Here is a 15839-nt window from a genome sequence, read left to right on the forward strand (position 1 = left end):
GCTCTAAGCTTCCACCCTAGCTCCCTGAATTTCTGCCTTAAATCCCCATCTGTCTTCCTACCTATGTCGTTGGTGCCTATGTGTACCACGACTTGGGGCTGCTTCCCCTCCCCCTTGAGGATCCCAAAAACACGATCAGAGACATCACGTACCCTGGCACCTGGGAGGCAACACACCAACCGTGAGTCTCTCTCGTTCCCACAAAACCTCCTGTCTGTTCCCCTAACTATGGAGTCCCCAATGACTAATGCTCTGCTCCTCTTACCCCTTCCCTTCTGAGCAACAGGGACAGACTCTGCGCCAGAGACCTGTATCCCATTGCCTACCCCTGGTAAGTCGTCTCCCCCAACAGTATCCAAAACGGTATACCTGTTGTTGAGGGAAACGGCCGCAGGGGATCCCTGCACTGCCTGCTGGTTCCCTCTCCTTCCCCTGACAGTAACCCATCTACCTTCTTCTTTTACCTGAGGTGTGACTGCCTCCCGATAACTCCTCTCAATAATCCCCTCCGCCTCCCGAATGATCCGAAGTTCCTCCAGCTCCAGCTCCAGTTCCCTAACGCGGTCCTCGAGGAGCTGGAGCTGGGTGCACTTCCTGCAGATGCAGTCAGCAGGGACACCCTTGGCGACCCTTACCTCCCACATTCTGCAGGAGGAACATTCAACTGCCTTAACCTCCATTCCCACTATTCTAAATACCCAAGTTTTTAACCAATCACACGATAAAACAAGAAGAGAAATAGAAAAAGCCTTACCTTACCTACACACAACCGAGTCCTTTTTTTTTGGTAAGAGGAGGAGGGCGGGTGGGAGACACTACAAGAGTAGTGTCTCGGGTTCAGAAACAGCTCAAATATATAGGTTTCTACTTACCCAGCAGTCCCTGCTCCACCGAAACTCCCGATGAAATTGACTTCCCAGCTGTTCACTCCTCGTTCGCAATGCCTGTGCTCCTGGAAAAGCTGCACAATGAAAAGGTAAAAGAATTTACACAGCCCAAATATATAGGTTTCTACTTACCCAGCAGTCCCTGCTCCACCGAAACTCCCGATGAAATTGACTTCCCAGCTGTTCACTCCTCGCTCGCGAGAGTCCCGAATGAAAGAGAGCGTTTCTCATACTGTTGTTGAATTTCATTTCAAACACTCCTTGTACTCTCTGCTAATGAAGCCTAAAAAATGGAAAAACTAAATGCGCTCAAACTCACAACCCTAAGATTAAAAGTCCCATGATCGACAGACTGAACTGAATATGTCACTTCTACTGTACCTCTGTTTGGATGGATGCAACTGTATGCTCCAATGCAAGGGCAGCTTTCAAATCCTCCCATGGGTCCACACGTCAGACTAAGTTCCATGTTGTAAACGCAAGCAAAGGAAATCTGCTCACTTCCAAAACTATCAGCAAATTGAAGCTGATTACGATCAACATCATCAGAGGTCAGAACTACCTGGTGAAAGAAGACACCCTGAAGAAGGATCCACAATTATTCAAAGGCATCGACAAAGTCAAAAACAAGAAAATTGATGAGTCAATCCAAGCTAAACAGAAACACTGAAGAATTCCATTCCAGACCAGAACACAATTAGAGGCATTTTTTTGTATTCAAAGCTGGGCATTAGTATTTAATAGTTGATATATAATTTTGAATATATTTGAATTTCTTTATTCATTTGGCACTGCTGAACATGAAGCAGTCTTAAATCATTTAATTTTTTTTTTGTAAAATCTGACTTACCAGATTAAAATATGAGATCAAGGGAGAAATTTCAAAGATTACTGGACCAGTAATCCAGAGGCCTGGACTCAAGATCCAGTGACAGCCAGGACGTCAAGGTGGGAAACACTCTGCACTGGTCTGCAGTGAGCGTTTCCATCGAAGGCAGAGCACAATCTCTTTAATATAAGATTAGATTAGATTAGAGATGCAGCACTGAAACAGGCCCTTCGGCCCACCGAGTCTGCGCTGAACATCAACCACCCATTTATACTAATCCCATATTCCTACCACATCCCCACCTGTCCCTATATTTTCCCGACCACCTCCCGATACTAGGGGCAATGTCTAATGGCCAATTTACCTATCAACCTGCAAGTCTTTGGCATGTGGGAGGAAACCGGAGCACCCGGAGAAAACCCACGCAGACACCGGGAGAACTTGCAAACTCCACACAGGCAGTACCCGGAATCGAACCCGGGTCCCTGCAGCTGTGAGACTGCGGTGCTAACCACTGCGCCATGTACATTTTATAATAACTAACCACTCAAGACCTTCCTGGTCTCTGCATCTCAGCTGCTCTCTGGATAAACTTGCAGAAAGTATTTCAACCTGTAAAGCAGGAGTCTAGGGAATGTATAATGATATTTTCTAGCCTTCGGGCAATATTTTAATCAATACAGTGTGGGACAACCTGTCTGGGCACAACTCCATGACTTTCTCATTAACTAGTGACCTCACAATCACTAACTTCTATGGTCACAATCTTCAGCTCATCACCTCCGGTACGTAGCTCTAATCTTAATGTACATTTAAACAACCTTTCAAGTCCAGTTACAGTTTTTGTTGCCTTACCTGCACAAGCTTAAAAAGTGAAAAACGGAAGCAAGTTTAACTGAACATTCTGGTGGTCAGTTCGGGCACGGGAAAAAAATGAAAGGACTCGGACCAGGTCGGATGTGGTGCTGTCAGGCTTGGGTCGGGTTTCATTTGCTGACCCGAGCAGGCCTTTAATTACTGTTGCAACCTCATATTACCACTTGACAATCTGTATGTTTTGTTCATTTCAATTTTGTCGACAAGCTCTTTGAATCCAGTTCCCCGGTCCTCAAGCAGGCTCAGTTTGGAAATCGATTCCGCTTTCTGGAAGGCTGAAAGCAATCGATGACCTTAAACTAAAAATGGCAACAGAGAAAGGCTCGTCTGGGATTTGAACCCAGGACCTCTGACATACAAATCACTTATACACCCAAAGCGAGAATCATACCCCTAGACCAACGAGCCACCGTTGGCATGGTTTTTATTCGCTCCTGTGGAATTTCACTGGCACCCACAGCCGATCATGCATTTTTTTCAGATCAAAACAATATCCTACAAAGCTGAAATAAAAACAGAAAGTGCTGGAAATACTCAGCACCTCTGACAGCATCTGTGGAGAGAGAAACAGAGTTAACATTTCAGGGTTTTCACCTTTTGTTTGAGCCATCTTTTCAGACTGCTTCTGTCCATCCAATCTCACTTTTTACTCTATCCACATTCTAAGGGTGGTGCAGTGGTGAGCACTGCAGCTTCACAACTTCAATGACCCCGATTCAGTTCTGTATACTGCCTGTGTGGAGTTTGCAAGTTGTTTATGTGGGCTTCCACAAGGTACTCTGGTTTCCTCCCACAACGAAAGACTTGTGGGTTGATAGATAAATTGACTGTTGTAAATTGGCCCCAGGGTAGGTGATAGGAGAAATGTGGGGATGTGGTATGGAATTCTGGGTTAACATAGGATTAGTATAAATGCGTGGTTGATGGTCAGTGCAGACTCAGTGGGCCAAAGGGCCTATATCAGTGCTGTATATCTCTATAACCATTCTCTAAGCAAATGCATTTTTCATGAATTCCTCATTTCTTTTGTTAACGACAATTTTATATTTCCGGCCCTTGCTTCATACGATACCACAAGTGGAATCATGTTTCCATCAACCCGATCAAACCCCTTCACTATTTCCTCAGATTGCAATGTTTCTTTGACCCTCACAGACTGTGGAGTTTCTGCTGCTTGATTGCAGTTCTTGCTTCCTGCCAGTAGATGTCACCTCACTCCAATATCGTGAAGTTTACAAATCTGAGAGAGACACAACAGGAAATAATTGTTCACATTATAGTGAATGTGTGGGATTTAGAAATACTAGGAGTGGAGACGAGTTATTATTGAATTTGTCAAACCAAACATATGTTATAATGTTGTGTTAAATCTGTCACTCTGTTGTCTTGATTCTGAGAGTAACATAGACTCATCGAGTCATTGGGTCATTTGTGGTATCGAAGGAGGCCATTTGCCCCATCGAGTACAGGCCAGCTCTCCATGGAGCGATCCAGTCAGTCCCACTCGTCTGCTCGATCCCCCTAGACCTGTAAATTTATTTCCTTCAAATGCCCATCGAAATTCCTTTTGTAACCAACGATTGTCTCCACTTCCTCCGCCCTCGGGGGCAGCGAGTTACAGATCATTACCAATCACTGTGTAAAAAAGTTCTTCTGCACATTCCCCCTGCCTCTCTTGTCCAAAACCTTCAATCTGAATCCCCTAGTCCTTGTACCAATATTAATGGGAACAATTTTTCTTTGCCAACTTATCTAAAACTGTCATCGCCTTCGACACCTCTATCAATTCTCCCCTCAATCTTCTTTGATACAGGCAGAAAAAACCCTGTTTTTCTAACCTAACCTTGAAACTAAAACCCTCCATCCCTGGAACTATTCTGGTAAATATCCTCTGCATCCTCTCAAGAATCCGCACATCCTTTCTAAAGATTGGTGAGCAGATCTGGATGCAACACTCCAATTGGGGCCTAACCAGAGTTCAGCATAACAACCCTGCTTTTGTACTCAATGTCTCTATTTATAAAGCCCAAGATCCCACATGCTTTGCTAACCACTCTCGCAATATGTCTTGCCAACTTCAAAGAATGATGGACATGTACTCCAGGTCCCTCTATTCCAGCACACTCTTCAGAACTGTAGCATTGAGTATATATTGCCTCTCCCTATTCCTTCTGCTAAAATGCATCACCTCACACTTGTCACTATTAAATTCCATCTGCCACCTGTCTGCCCATCCTACTAGCCGATAACTATCCTGTATCAGGCAGTTCATATCATCCTCACTGATTGCCACTCCTCCAAGTTTGGTGTCATCGGCATATTTTGAGATTCTACTCGATATTCCAAGATCCAAGTCATTAATCTGTAGCAAAAAAAAGCAATGGTTCTAGCACTGACCCTTGGGGAACACCACTGTCGACTATCCTCCGGTCTGAACAAGAACCATTTCATATGACTCGCTGTTTTCTGTCCTTAAACCAATTTCCTATCCAAACGGACACTGACCCTCCTAATCCATGAACTTCAATTTTGTTAACCACCCTTTTATGTGGTACTTTATAAAATGCTTTTGTAAAATCCATATAAACAACATCCACTGCATTCCCTTCATCAACTTTCTCAGATAGTTTATCAAAAAATGCAGTTAGATTCATCAAGCATGAACTTCCATTTATAAATCCATGCCCACTCTCCTTAATTAACTCAAACCTCTCCAAATAACTTGATTTTTTCCCTGACCTGTTGGTCTTGTGCTTATAGCAAGCTCACCACAGAGCATGTATTTGGCAATGTGACTGTCATTCATTTGGCCCAGTCAACAGAGCCGCCTCTGACTCAAGAGGGCAAACATGCTGTGGATCCGTGCACGCTGGTGTACTTCCTCATTCGGCACTCTGTCCTGCCAGGAGATGTCCAATATCCATCTGAGGCACTGGAGGTGGAAGCTGTTCAGCTGCTTTTCTTGGCTTGTATAAGTTGTTGATGATTCTCTACTATAAAGGAGGGTGCTGAGAACACAAGCCTGCTACACGTGGAGCTTTGTATTTACGGTCAGTCTGCTGTCGGTTCACACCCGTCTTCTCAACTTTGACATGACAGCTGCAGCATTGGCAATCCTGGTGCTGATTTCAGCATCAAGGGCCAGATTGCTGGTGATTGTTGATCCAAGGGATGTGAAGCTGTTGACAACCTCCAAAGTGATGTTGTCAATGTTTTGATGGAAAGTGGAGTCTCTACGTCCAAGTCTCTACGTCCAAGTGGAGTCTTGCCAAGATGAGCAGCTTGTCGTCAGCTCTGATATACAGGTGATCACCCCCATCTGAGTCACTGAAAGTGTACAATAGCAGCATGGAGACGAATACACCAATTATAAAGGATGTGATAACTGGACAGTTAGAAAATAATGATATGATTGGGCAGAGTCAACATAGATTTATGAAAAGGAAAACAGGTTTGAAAAAACCCGTTGAGTTTTTTGAGGATGTTACCTGTAGAACAGATAAAGGAGAACCAGTGGATGCTTTGGTAATGTCCCACACAGGAGGTGAGTAAACAAAATTAGAGCACATAGCATTGGGGATAATATACTGATATGGATTGAGAGTTGGTTAACAGACCGAAAACTGAGAGCAGGAATAACAGGTCCTCCTCAGGATGGCAGGCTGTTACTATTGGGGAACTGCAAGGATCAGTGTTGGAGCCACAGCTGTTAACAACCGAAATAAATGATTTGGATGTCGGGATTAAATGTAATATTTCCAAGTTTGCAGATGACACAAAGCTAGGTGAAGTGTGAGCTGTGAGAAGGATGCAGAGAGGCTTCCAGGGAACCTGGAGAGGCTAAGTGAATGGGAAAGAACATGGCAGATGGAATATAATGTGAGTAAGTGTGAAGTTCTCCACTTTGGTGGAATAAACAGAAAGACAGAGTATTTCTTAAATGGTGAGAGGTTGGGAAGTGTTGATGTCCAAAGGGACCAGGGTGTCCTTGTTCATGAGACACTAAAAGCTCTTGTGCAGGTGCAGCAATCAATTAGGAAGGCAAATGGTATGTTGGCCTTCACACGAGGGGTCATGAGTACAGGAGTAAAGATGTCTTGTTGCAATTGTATAGAGCCTTGGTGAAACCACGCTGGAGTATTGTGTATAGTTTGGTCTCCTCATCTAAGGAAGGATATACTTGCCATAGAGGGAGTGAAACAGAGGGTCACCAGACTAATCCCTGGGATGGTGGGATTGTCTTATGAGGAAACCGGGCCTGTATTCCTTAAAGTTTCGAAGAATGAGAGGTGATCTCATTGAAACTGATAAAATTCTTATAGGGCGTGACAGTGTGGATGTAGATAGGATGTTTGCCCTGGTTGGTGAGTCTAAAATCAGGGGACCAAGTCTCAGAATAAGGAGTAGGCCATTTAAAACTGAGATCGAGTTGAATTTCTACACTCAGACGGTGGTGAATCATTGGAATTCTCTACCCCAGAGAGCTGTGGCAGTTCAATCATTGAGCATGTTCAAGACAGAAATTGTTAGAAATCTTGATACTCATGACATCAAGGGATATGGGGAGAGCACGGGAAAGGGGTGTTGAGGTAGATGATCAGCCATGATCGAATTGAATGGCAGAAAAGGCTCGACGGGCTGAATGGCCTACTCCTATGTTCCTCTGTTCCTAAGAGAGTTGGCGCCAGCACGCAGCCTTGCTTTACCCCACTGATGATCTTGAAAGTGTCTGATGTTGCTCCATTGTAATTGATGGAACTGTGCATGTTCTCGTGGAAAGAAGAGATGATGCCCAAGAGGTCAGGAGGGCAGCCGAGTTTCCATCGCAGTTTGAAGAGTCCGTCTCTGCTGACAATATCAAAGGCCTTGGTGATGTTTATCAAAGTATGTGTGACTCTGTGGCGCAATGGATAGCGTGTTGAACTTCTAAATAATGATAAAGAAGCCGTTCAAATGTTGTGGGTTCCAATCCCACCAGAGTCGCATTTTGGACCAGAGACAGAAGAGCACGACGGAACAGAGAGTTAACAAGTGTGTCAAAAGCACTGACTCAGAGACACAGAGAGAGAGGAGCACAGCAGGAGCAGAGCTGGGGGGAAAAAATCAAGGAGTGACATCACAATGGAGAGTGAGAGCAGGGAAACAGAGAGCCGCTGGGGTGAGTTTACAGGATTTGGTTCTTGCTTCGGTGCAGTGGAAGGAGCTGTTTGGTGAGGATCTGTTGAGCTGTGACATCACAGGCAAGCAGGTAGTTGATTGGTTTGGAAAAAGCTGCATGTTTGATGAGTATCTGGAAAGTGATTAAGGTCCATTTTAGTCCTAATGTTTAAAATAGTAAACAAACTAGTAGGAAGCTTAATAAAATATACAACAAAATAAACAATTGAATAAAATAATAAAGTAGTTAATTGAAACACGTTAAGGATGACAGGACAGGTGATGTGTCACAGCTGCAGCATGTGGGAGCTCCTGGATGCCAGTGTGATCCAGGGCAAACACGTCTGCAGTAAGTGTTTGCGGTTCAAAGAGGGAGAAAAAAGGAACGTAGTGGTAGGAGGGGACAGTATAGTAAGGTGGATTGACTCTGTTCTCTGCAGCAAAGAGCAAGAGTCCAGATGGCTGTGTTGCCTACCGGTGCCAGGATTCAGGACGTCTGCTCAGGGCTGGAGTGAAACATACAATGGGAGGGGGAGGATCCAGTTGTCGTGGTCCATGTCGGTACCAACGACATAGGCAGGACAAGGATAGAGGTTCTGCATAGTCAGTATGAGGAACTAGGCACCAAATTAAGTAGGCGAACCTCAAAGTTAATCATCTCTGGATTATTACCTGAGCCATGTGCAAATTGGCATAGGACAAATAAGATTAGAGAAAGTAATGTGCGGCTGAAAGACTGGTGTGGTTGTAGTGGGTTCTGGTTCGTGGGGCATTGGCACCAGTACTGGGGAAAGAGGTGGCTGTACCGTTGGGACGGTCTACACCTGAACCGTGCTGGTGCCGGTGTTCTAGCGAGCCACATAACGAGGGACGTAGAGATGGTTTTAAACTGAATAGTGGGGGCAAGGGATCAAATTTGGGAAGATATGGTGAATCAAGGAGGAGAGGCAAGGCAAGAGAGAAAGGTATAAATATGGGAAATGAGAAAGAGACTGTGACAGGAAGGGACAGAGCAGACAAATCTAAGAGTAAATCAACAGATAAGGCTAGAGGTTACAACATTAATAAAAGGACAAAACTAAGTGCTCTGTATCTGAATGCATGGAGCTTTCGAAACAAAACCGATGAACAGAGAGCACAAATAGAATAAATAAGTACGATCTGATAGTCATTACAGAGACATGGCTGCAGGGCGACATAGATTTGGATGTGAATATTGGAGGTGACATGGCATTTAGGAAGGACAGGAAGCTTGGAAAAGGTGGTGGGGTATCTCTGTTAAGTAATGATGGTATTAGCGCAATAGAGAGGGATGACCTAAGTTCAGGAGATCACGATGAAGAAGCAGTTTGAGTTGAGATGAGAAATAATACAGGCAAGAAGTCACTTGTAGGAGTGGTGCACCTAACATTAACCACACTGTAGGATGGGGTATAAAAAAAGAAATAATGGCAGCTTGTCAGAAAGGTACAGCAATAATTATGGGGGATTTTGATCTCCATATAGACTGGAAATTCTGATGGGCAGAGGTAGCCTAGACGAGGAGTACATAGAATGTTTTTGGGATAATTTCTTGGAAAAATAAGTTCTGGAGCCAACCTGAGAGCAGGCTATACTAGACCTGGCATTGTGCAACGAGATAGGATTAATTAATGACCTCATAGTTAAGGTGCCCCTAGGTAGTAGCGATCATAATATGATTGAATTTTACATTCAGTTTGAGGGAGAGGAGAGTGGGTCCCAAACGAGTATTTTAAACTTAAATAAGGGCAATTATCAGGGCATGAAAGCAGAGCTAGCTAAAGTGAACTGGCAAATTAGGTTAAGATCAATAGAGATGCAGTGGCAGACATTTAAGGAAAATTTCAGAATACACAGAATAGATACATTTCAACCAGAAAGAAAAATTCCAAAGGTGGGACTCACCATCCATGTTTAATGAAAACAGTTAAAGATACTATCAAACTTAAAGAAAAAGCCTATAATTGTGCAAAGATGGGAGTCAGGTCAGAAGATTGGACAGAATATAAAAAACAGCAAAGAATGACTAAAAGATTGATAAGGAAGGTAAAATTAGAGTACGAGAGAAAGCTAGCAAGAAATATAAAGACAACTAGTAAGAGTTTCGATAAATATTTTAAAAAGAAAAGAGTTAACAAAGTGAGTGTTGGTCCTATGGAAAGTGTATCTGGGGAATTAATAATGGATAATTAAGAGATGGCAGATGAATTGAACAGATACTTTGCATCGGTCTTCACTATTGAGGATACAAATAACATCCCAGTATTAGCTGTAAGTCAGGAAATGGAAGGGAGGGAGGAACTCAAGAAAATTACAATCACCAGGGAAGTGGTACTAAACAAATTGTTGGAGCTGCGGGCTGACAAGTCGCCAGGTCCTGAATTGGCTAGTGAGATAGCTGATGCGCTGGTTTTAATTTTCCAAAATTCCCTCGCTTCGGGAAGGTTCTGTTAGATTGGAAAGTAGCGAATGTAATTCATTTATTCAAAAAGGGAGGGAGACAGAAAGCAGGAAACGACAGGCCAGTTAGCTTAACATCTGTCTTAGGGAAAATGTTAGGAGCGATTACTGAAGATGTTATAGCAGGGGATTTAGAAAAACTAAAGGTAATCAGGCAGAGTCAACACGGTTTTGTGAAAGGGAAATCATGTTTAACCAATTTATTGGAGTTCTTTGAGGGAGTTACATGTGCTGTGGATAAAGGGGAACCGGTGGATGTATTGTACTTCGATTTCCAGAAGGATAAGCTGACATATCAAAGGTTATTGCAGAAAATAAAAGCTCATGGTGTCAGGGGTAACATATTGGCATGGATAGAGGATTGGCTAGCTGACAGGAAACAGAGAGTCAGCATAAATGGGTCATTTTCTGGTTGGCAAGAAGTAACGAGTGTTCCACAGGGATCTGTGCTGGGGCCTCAACCTTCTACAATTTTCGAAATGACTTTGATGAAGGGACCAAAAGTATGGTTGCTAAATTTGCTGATGACAAAGATAGGTAGGAAAGTAGGTTGTGAAGAGGACATAAGGGGACTACAAAGGGATATAGATAGGTTAAGTGACTGGGCAAAGACCTGGCAAATGGAGTATAATGTGGGAAAGTGGGAAATTGTCCACTTTGGCAGGAAGAATAAAAAAGCATATTATCTAAATGGTGAGAGATTGCAGAGATCTGAGATGCAGAGGGATCTGGGTGTCCTAGTGCACGAATCGCAAAAGGTTAGTCTGCAGGTACAGCACGTAATTAGGAAAGCTAATAGAATGTTATCATTTATCGCCAGCGGCATTGAATACAATAGTAGGGAGGTTATGCTTCAGCTATACAGGGCATTGGTGAGACCTCTTCTGCAACACTGAGTACAGTACTGGTCTCCTTATTTATGGAAGGATGTAAATGCATTGGAGGTAGTACAGAGAAGGTTTACTAGACTAATACATGGAATGGGTGGGCTGTCTTACGAGGAAAGATTGGACAGGCTGGGTTCGTATCCACTAGAGTTTAGAAGAGAAAGAGGCGACATGATTGAAACATACAAGATCCTGAGGGGTTTTGACAGAGTGGATGTGGAAAGGATTTTTCCCTTGTGGGAGAATCTAGAGCTAGGGGTCACTGTTTAAAAATAAGGGGTCACCCATTTAAGACAGAGATGAGGAGCAATTTTCCCCCTCAGAGGGTCGTGAGTCTTTGGAATTTTCTTCCTCAAAAGGCGGTGGAAGCAGAGTCTTTGAATATTTTTAAGGGAGAGATGGATAGATTCTTTATCTGCAAGGGGGTGAAAGGTTATCGGAGGTAGATGGAAATGTGGAGTAATCAGTTCAGCCATGAGCTTATTGAATGGTGAAGCAGGCTCGAAGGGACAAGTGGCCCACTCCTGCTCCTAATTCGTATGTTCATATGTAAAGACAATGTAGAGTGGTCTGTACTGTTCACAGTACTTCTCCTGTAACTGCCGAAGTGAGACAATCATGTCGACTGTCGATCTACCAGCTCTGAAGCTGCACTGAGACTCAGGATAGATGTGTGATGCCAGGGTCTGCAATCTGGTCAGAGCAATGCGAGCAAAGACCTTCCCCACAATACTTAGCAAGGAGATGCCTCGCTAATTGCTGCAGTCACTGCGATTCCCCCTTATTGTTGTACAAGGTGACAATGTTTGCATCACGCATGTTTTGAGGTGCAGATCTTTCCTTCCAACAGAGACACAGAAGTTCATGGAGATGCTGCAGTAGAACCGCTTTTCCACTCTTGATGATTCCAGGTGGAATACCATCATTTCCCGGGGCTTTACTACTGGCAAGATGGTCAATGGCTTTGCTGAGCTCCACTGTGGTGGGGTCACTGTCCAGCTCCTCCATGACAGGGAAGTCTGGAATGGCACTGAGAGCCACTTCAATGACAATATTATCCGTTATGTAGAATTTAAGGTAATGCTCCACTCACCTTTCCATCTGCTTGTTAACAGATGATTCCACTTTGACACCGCACTGAGACCTTGAGCATTGTTGTCTGAAAGAGCCTGATCGAGGATGTTGAGGAACTCCTGGGTCCTTTCTGGATCAGTGGTTCGTCAAGTGTTGATCTGAGGACGACGTTCTTCTTGGATGGATGAAGCTTCCTTGGCTGAAGCCTGACCTTGTTACACACCAGGGAGTGGTCAGTGTCACAGTCAGCGCTGTGATAGCTGTGAATGATGAGGACACTGCTGAGGGTGGTATGTCTGGTGATGATAAGGTCTAGCTGGTGCCAGTGGCGTGATCTCAGATGTCTCCAGGACACCCTGTGGCACAGCTTGACCTGGAAGTAGCTGTTCATCACACAGAATCCATGGTGACAGCATAGCTCCAGCAACCTCTGTCCATTTTCATTCATCTTGCCAATCCCCTGGTGCTCTATGCACATTGGCAAAGCTGTGTAGTCAGTACCCAAGCTTGTGTTGAAGTCTCCTAGAAGGTACAGTCCCTCAGTGCTGGGAATTCTACTGATGGCAGTATCAAGTGTCACATAGAATTGATCCTTGACATCTGGGGTGGAGGTGAGTGTCGGGACATAGATGCACATGAGATTAACTGGGCCCACGCTTGTTGACAAGTGAAGAGTAAGAAGTCTCTCTGAGCCTACTGTGGCTGGTTCACTCATCTCAAGTGGCGTGTTTTTTACTGTGAAAACCACTCCATGCTCACGAGTTGCCTCTTGGGCTTTCCCCTGCCAGAAGAAGGTGTAGTGTTTCTCTTTGAGGGATCCACTTTGGACGAGTCTAGTTTCTTGCAGCACAGCAATGTCCACATTGAGCCTTGTGAGTTCTTTGTCCATCAAAGCTGTCTTGTGTGTGTCATCAACCTGCAGAAGGGTGTCAGTAAGGCCAGGACACATGGTCCTCACATTCCAGCTTGTGATGCGAAGGACTGGTGTCTTCTTTGTTGAGCTTGTTTTTCTTGGTGCATTGATTATCGATCCGCCTGTTGAGAGATGACTCTCTAAGCTCCAAGCACCCATTGAAGCAAGCAGGTTGTGGCAGGACAGCACCTAACTGATTGGGGGCTACCCAGCTTGGAGTGGGTGGTAGCTATCCAATGAGATGCGATGATCTCTTCAACTGTCAGAAGTAACCCCTGGTGCTCATACTCTGCACCAATTGAGTGAGAGCTTATAATCGGTAACCGTTTCTTCCCGTGTTGTGCTAATGTTTAAGCACAAATAGTGTCCTCTTCACGGCACATTAGCACTGAACACAAAATGGCTCCTTTGGTCATGTGTTAATTATAAAATGGCTTTCTTGACCTTGTTAGTTATTACAATGGATACATTATAAAAATGGTCAAGTTAAACTAAGATCGAACTACCCAAGCTTACCTGCATCCTCCAGTCCTCTGGCAACATTCCCATATTTAAGGAGGATTGAAAGATTGTGGTTCGAGTCTCTGATATTTCCACCCTTACTTCCCTCAGCAACCCAGGATGCAACCCATTCAAACTGGGTGACTTTTCTACTGTGAGAGCTGCCAACCTTGTAATTGTCTCCTCTTTATCTATTTTCATCATGTCCAATTTCTTCACTTCCTCCTCCTTTACTGTGACATTTGCAGCATCCGCTTATTTTGTGATACTTAATTAGTGCCTCAGCCACACCCTCTGCCTCCACAGGATCTCCTAATTGACCCACCCTTTCATTGACTGTCCATATGTTGGTAAAAGACTTCAGTGTTCCCAGTTATGTGACCTGCTAATCTTTTCTCATACATTCTCTTGCTGATCTCATTTCCTTTTTCAGCTCTCCTCTGTACTTTCTGTATTTGCTTGTTTCTCTGCTGCATATGAATCCTGACATGATTTTTCAGTGAATGGTTTTTGAACTATTTTGTTGACGGATTGAGTTTTGTAAATTTCTCCCTAGCTCCCCTCATGGTCAGGCAGAAAGTTTAACTGCTGTGTTTTTAAACAGCAACAGCTTTATTTGAAAAGCCATTGGGACAGGATTCCGGGTTTTAATCCAGTCACAAATCTAGTTCTGATGTCTTGTGGCTCCAGCTGTCACATGACCTGTCAGAGGATGACCTCATAATTGGCCCAGTCATGGAGCTGTGGGTTGATGTTTAAATTGTTGCAAAATAATTTTCCAGAAGGACAATCAAAATGAATCGATATATAAAAGGTAGATTTTGTGAATTTGTGCTCCCAGTGGAAATTCCTGCAGAGTCTGCTGGTTTTCATATCCCCAATTCCCCACAGGAAGCTCTGTGTCGGAATCTGTATTCATTATATCAATATTATACAGAATCATTTCATGGGAGACCCCAGTGTGAATTGTAAACAGGTGGTTCAGTTTTAACTTTCAAAGTAACACAGAAGCAAAATACTGCAGATACTGGAAATCTGAAATAAAAACAGAAAATGCTGGAAATACTCAGCTGGTCTGACAGCATCTGTGGAGAGAGAAACAGAGTTAACGTTTCAGATCTGTGACCTTTCATCAGAACTGGGCTGATATTGTCTGAGGGCCAAGTGACCTCTTTCTGTGCCTTAAACTTTCTATGAGTCTAAGATCCTATGAGATTCTGGAATCAATTTCAGGGTCGATGACATTGCACTCTGTAAGGATAGGAAGATGGAGATTATTAAGTACAGTGCAAGAATATAGATGCTTTTACATTATTTTAATCAAAATTGATTTAAACTTTGTGTTCACGCATCCGATCTTTTGATCACAATGACACTGATAACAATGGAAAAAGCAAGACTTGCATTTCACGACCACAGGACGTTGCAAAGCCTTTTACAGCCAATGAAGGACTTTCCAAGTGTAGTCACTGTAGTCATGTAGGAAACATGGTGGCCAATGTGCGCACAGCAAGCTCCCAGAAACAACAATGTGATAAAAACGAGATAATCTGTTTTTAAGTGATGTTGATTCAGGGTTAAACAATGACCAGCACCCCAGAAATAATTCCCCTTCTATTCTCTGAAATAGTGCCATGGTACCTTTAACATCCACCTGAGAGGGCAGAGGGATCCTCAGTTTTCTGTTTCACCTGAAAAACAGCATTTCTGATAGTGCAGCACTGCCTTAGTACTGTACTGGAGTGTCAGCCATTTTTAAAGGGCTGTTAGTCCTACTGGAAAATATTTAAAGGAAGATTAAATGAAATGAAATAAATACATTGCTTTTGCCTCTCTCCCATCCCCCCAATAACAGTTAAATTAATTATTTGCCCTTCCCTCCCAAAACCTACCTTTACCATCTGATCTTCCGCCCAAAACTGCACAACCTGTAAACTATAACCCTTCCCACCATCCCCTACACCCATGACATTAATTTGACTCCGTCCCCCATCCCCCACACTGAGAAACTTACCTTCTCCCCACTCCCCACCAGTGTTGCACCTCATTTCCCCGGATGGGGCTCCGAAGGCACGGCAGTGCCAGTCACCAGGCTGAAGATCGCAGCTGGATATCAGGAAGTGATGGGATAATAATTAATGCAGGTTTGTGGTCCCGTTGCCGAGCGGTGGGGGTTCACCCACAACGCCTCGCCGTCGCAGGCAATATCGAGCCAGGCCCTGCCGGCGTTGAGG

The 15839-nt window shown here is 43.9% G+C and overlaps 1 protein-coding gene across 1 annotated transcript in view; it reads left to right on the plus strand.

The window, feature by feature from the left end:
* Window positions 1-940: 940 nt before the first annotated feature.
* The window catches only part of LOC137366207 (histone H2B-like), a 76038-nt gene continuing 61139 nt past the window's right edge, over window positions 941-15839 (plus strand). The window contains exon 1 of the mRNA XM_068028193.1: window positions 941-976. Within this exon, the coding sequence (XP_067884294.1) occupies window positions 941-976 (36 nt within the window). The remainder of the gene's footprint in view (window positions 977-15839) is intronic.

This window comes from Heterodontus francisci, unplaced genomic scaffold, assembly GCF_036365525.1.
Source record: "Heterodontus francisci isolate sHetFra1 unplaced genomic scaffold, sHetFra1.hap1 HAP1_SCAFFOLD_255, whole genome shotgun sequence".
NCBI classification, from domain to species: domain Eukaryota; kingdom Metazoa; phylum Chordata; class Chondrichthyes; order Heterodontiformes; family Heterodontidae; genus Heterodontus; species Heterodontus francisci.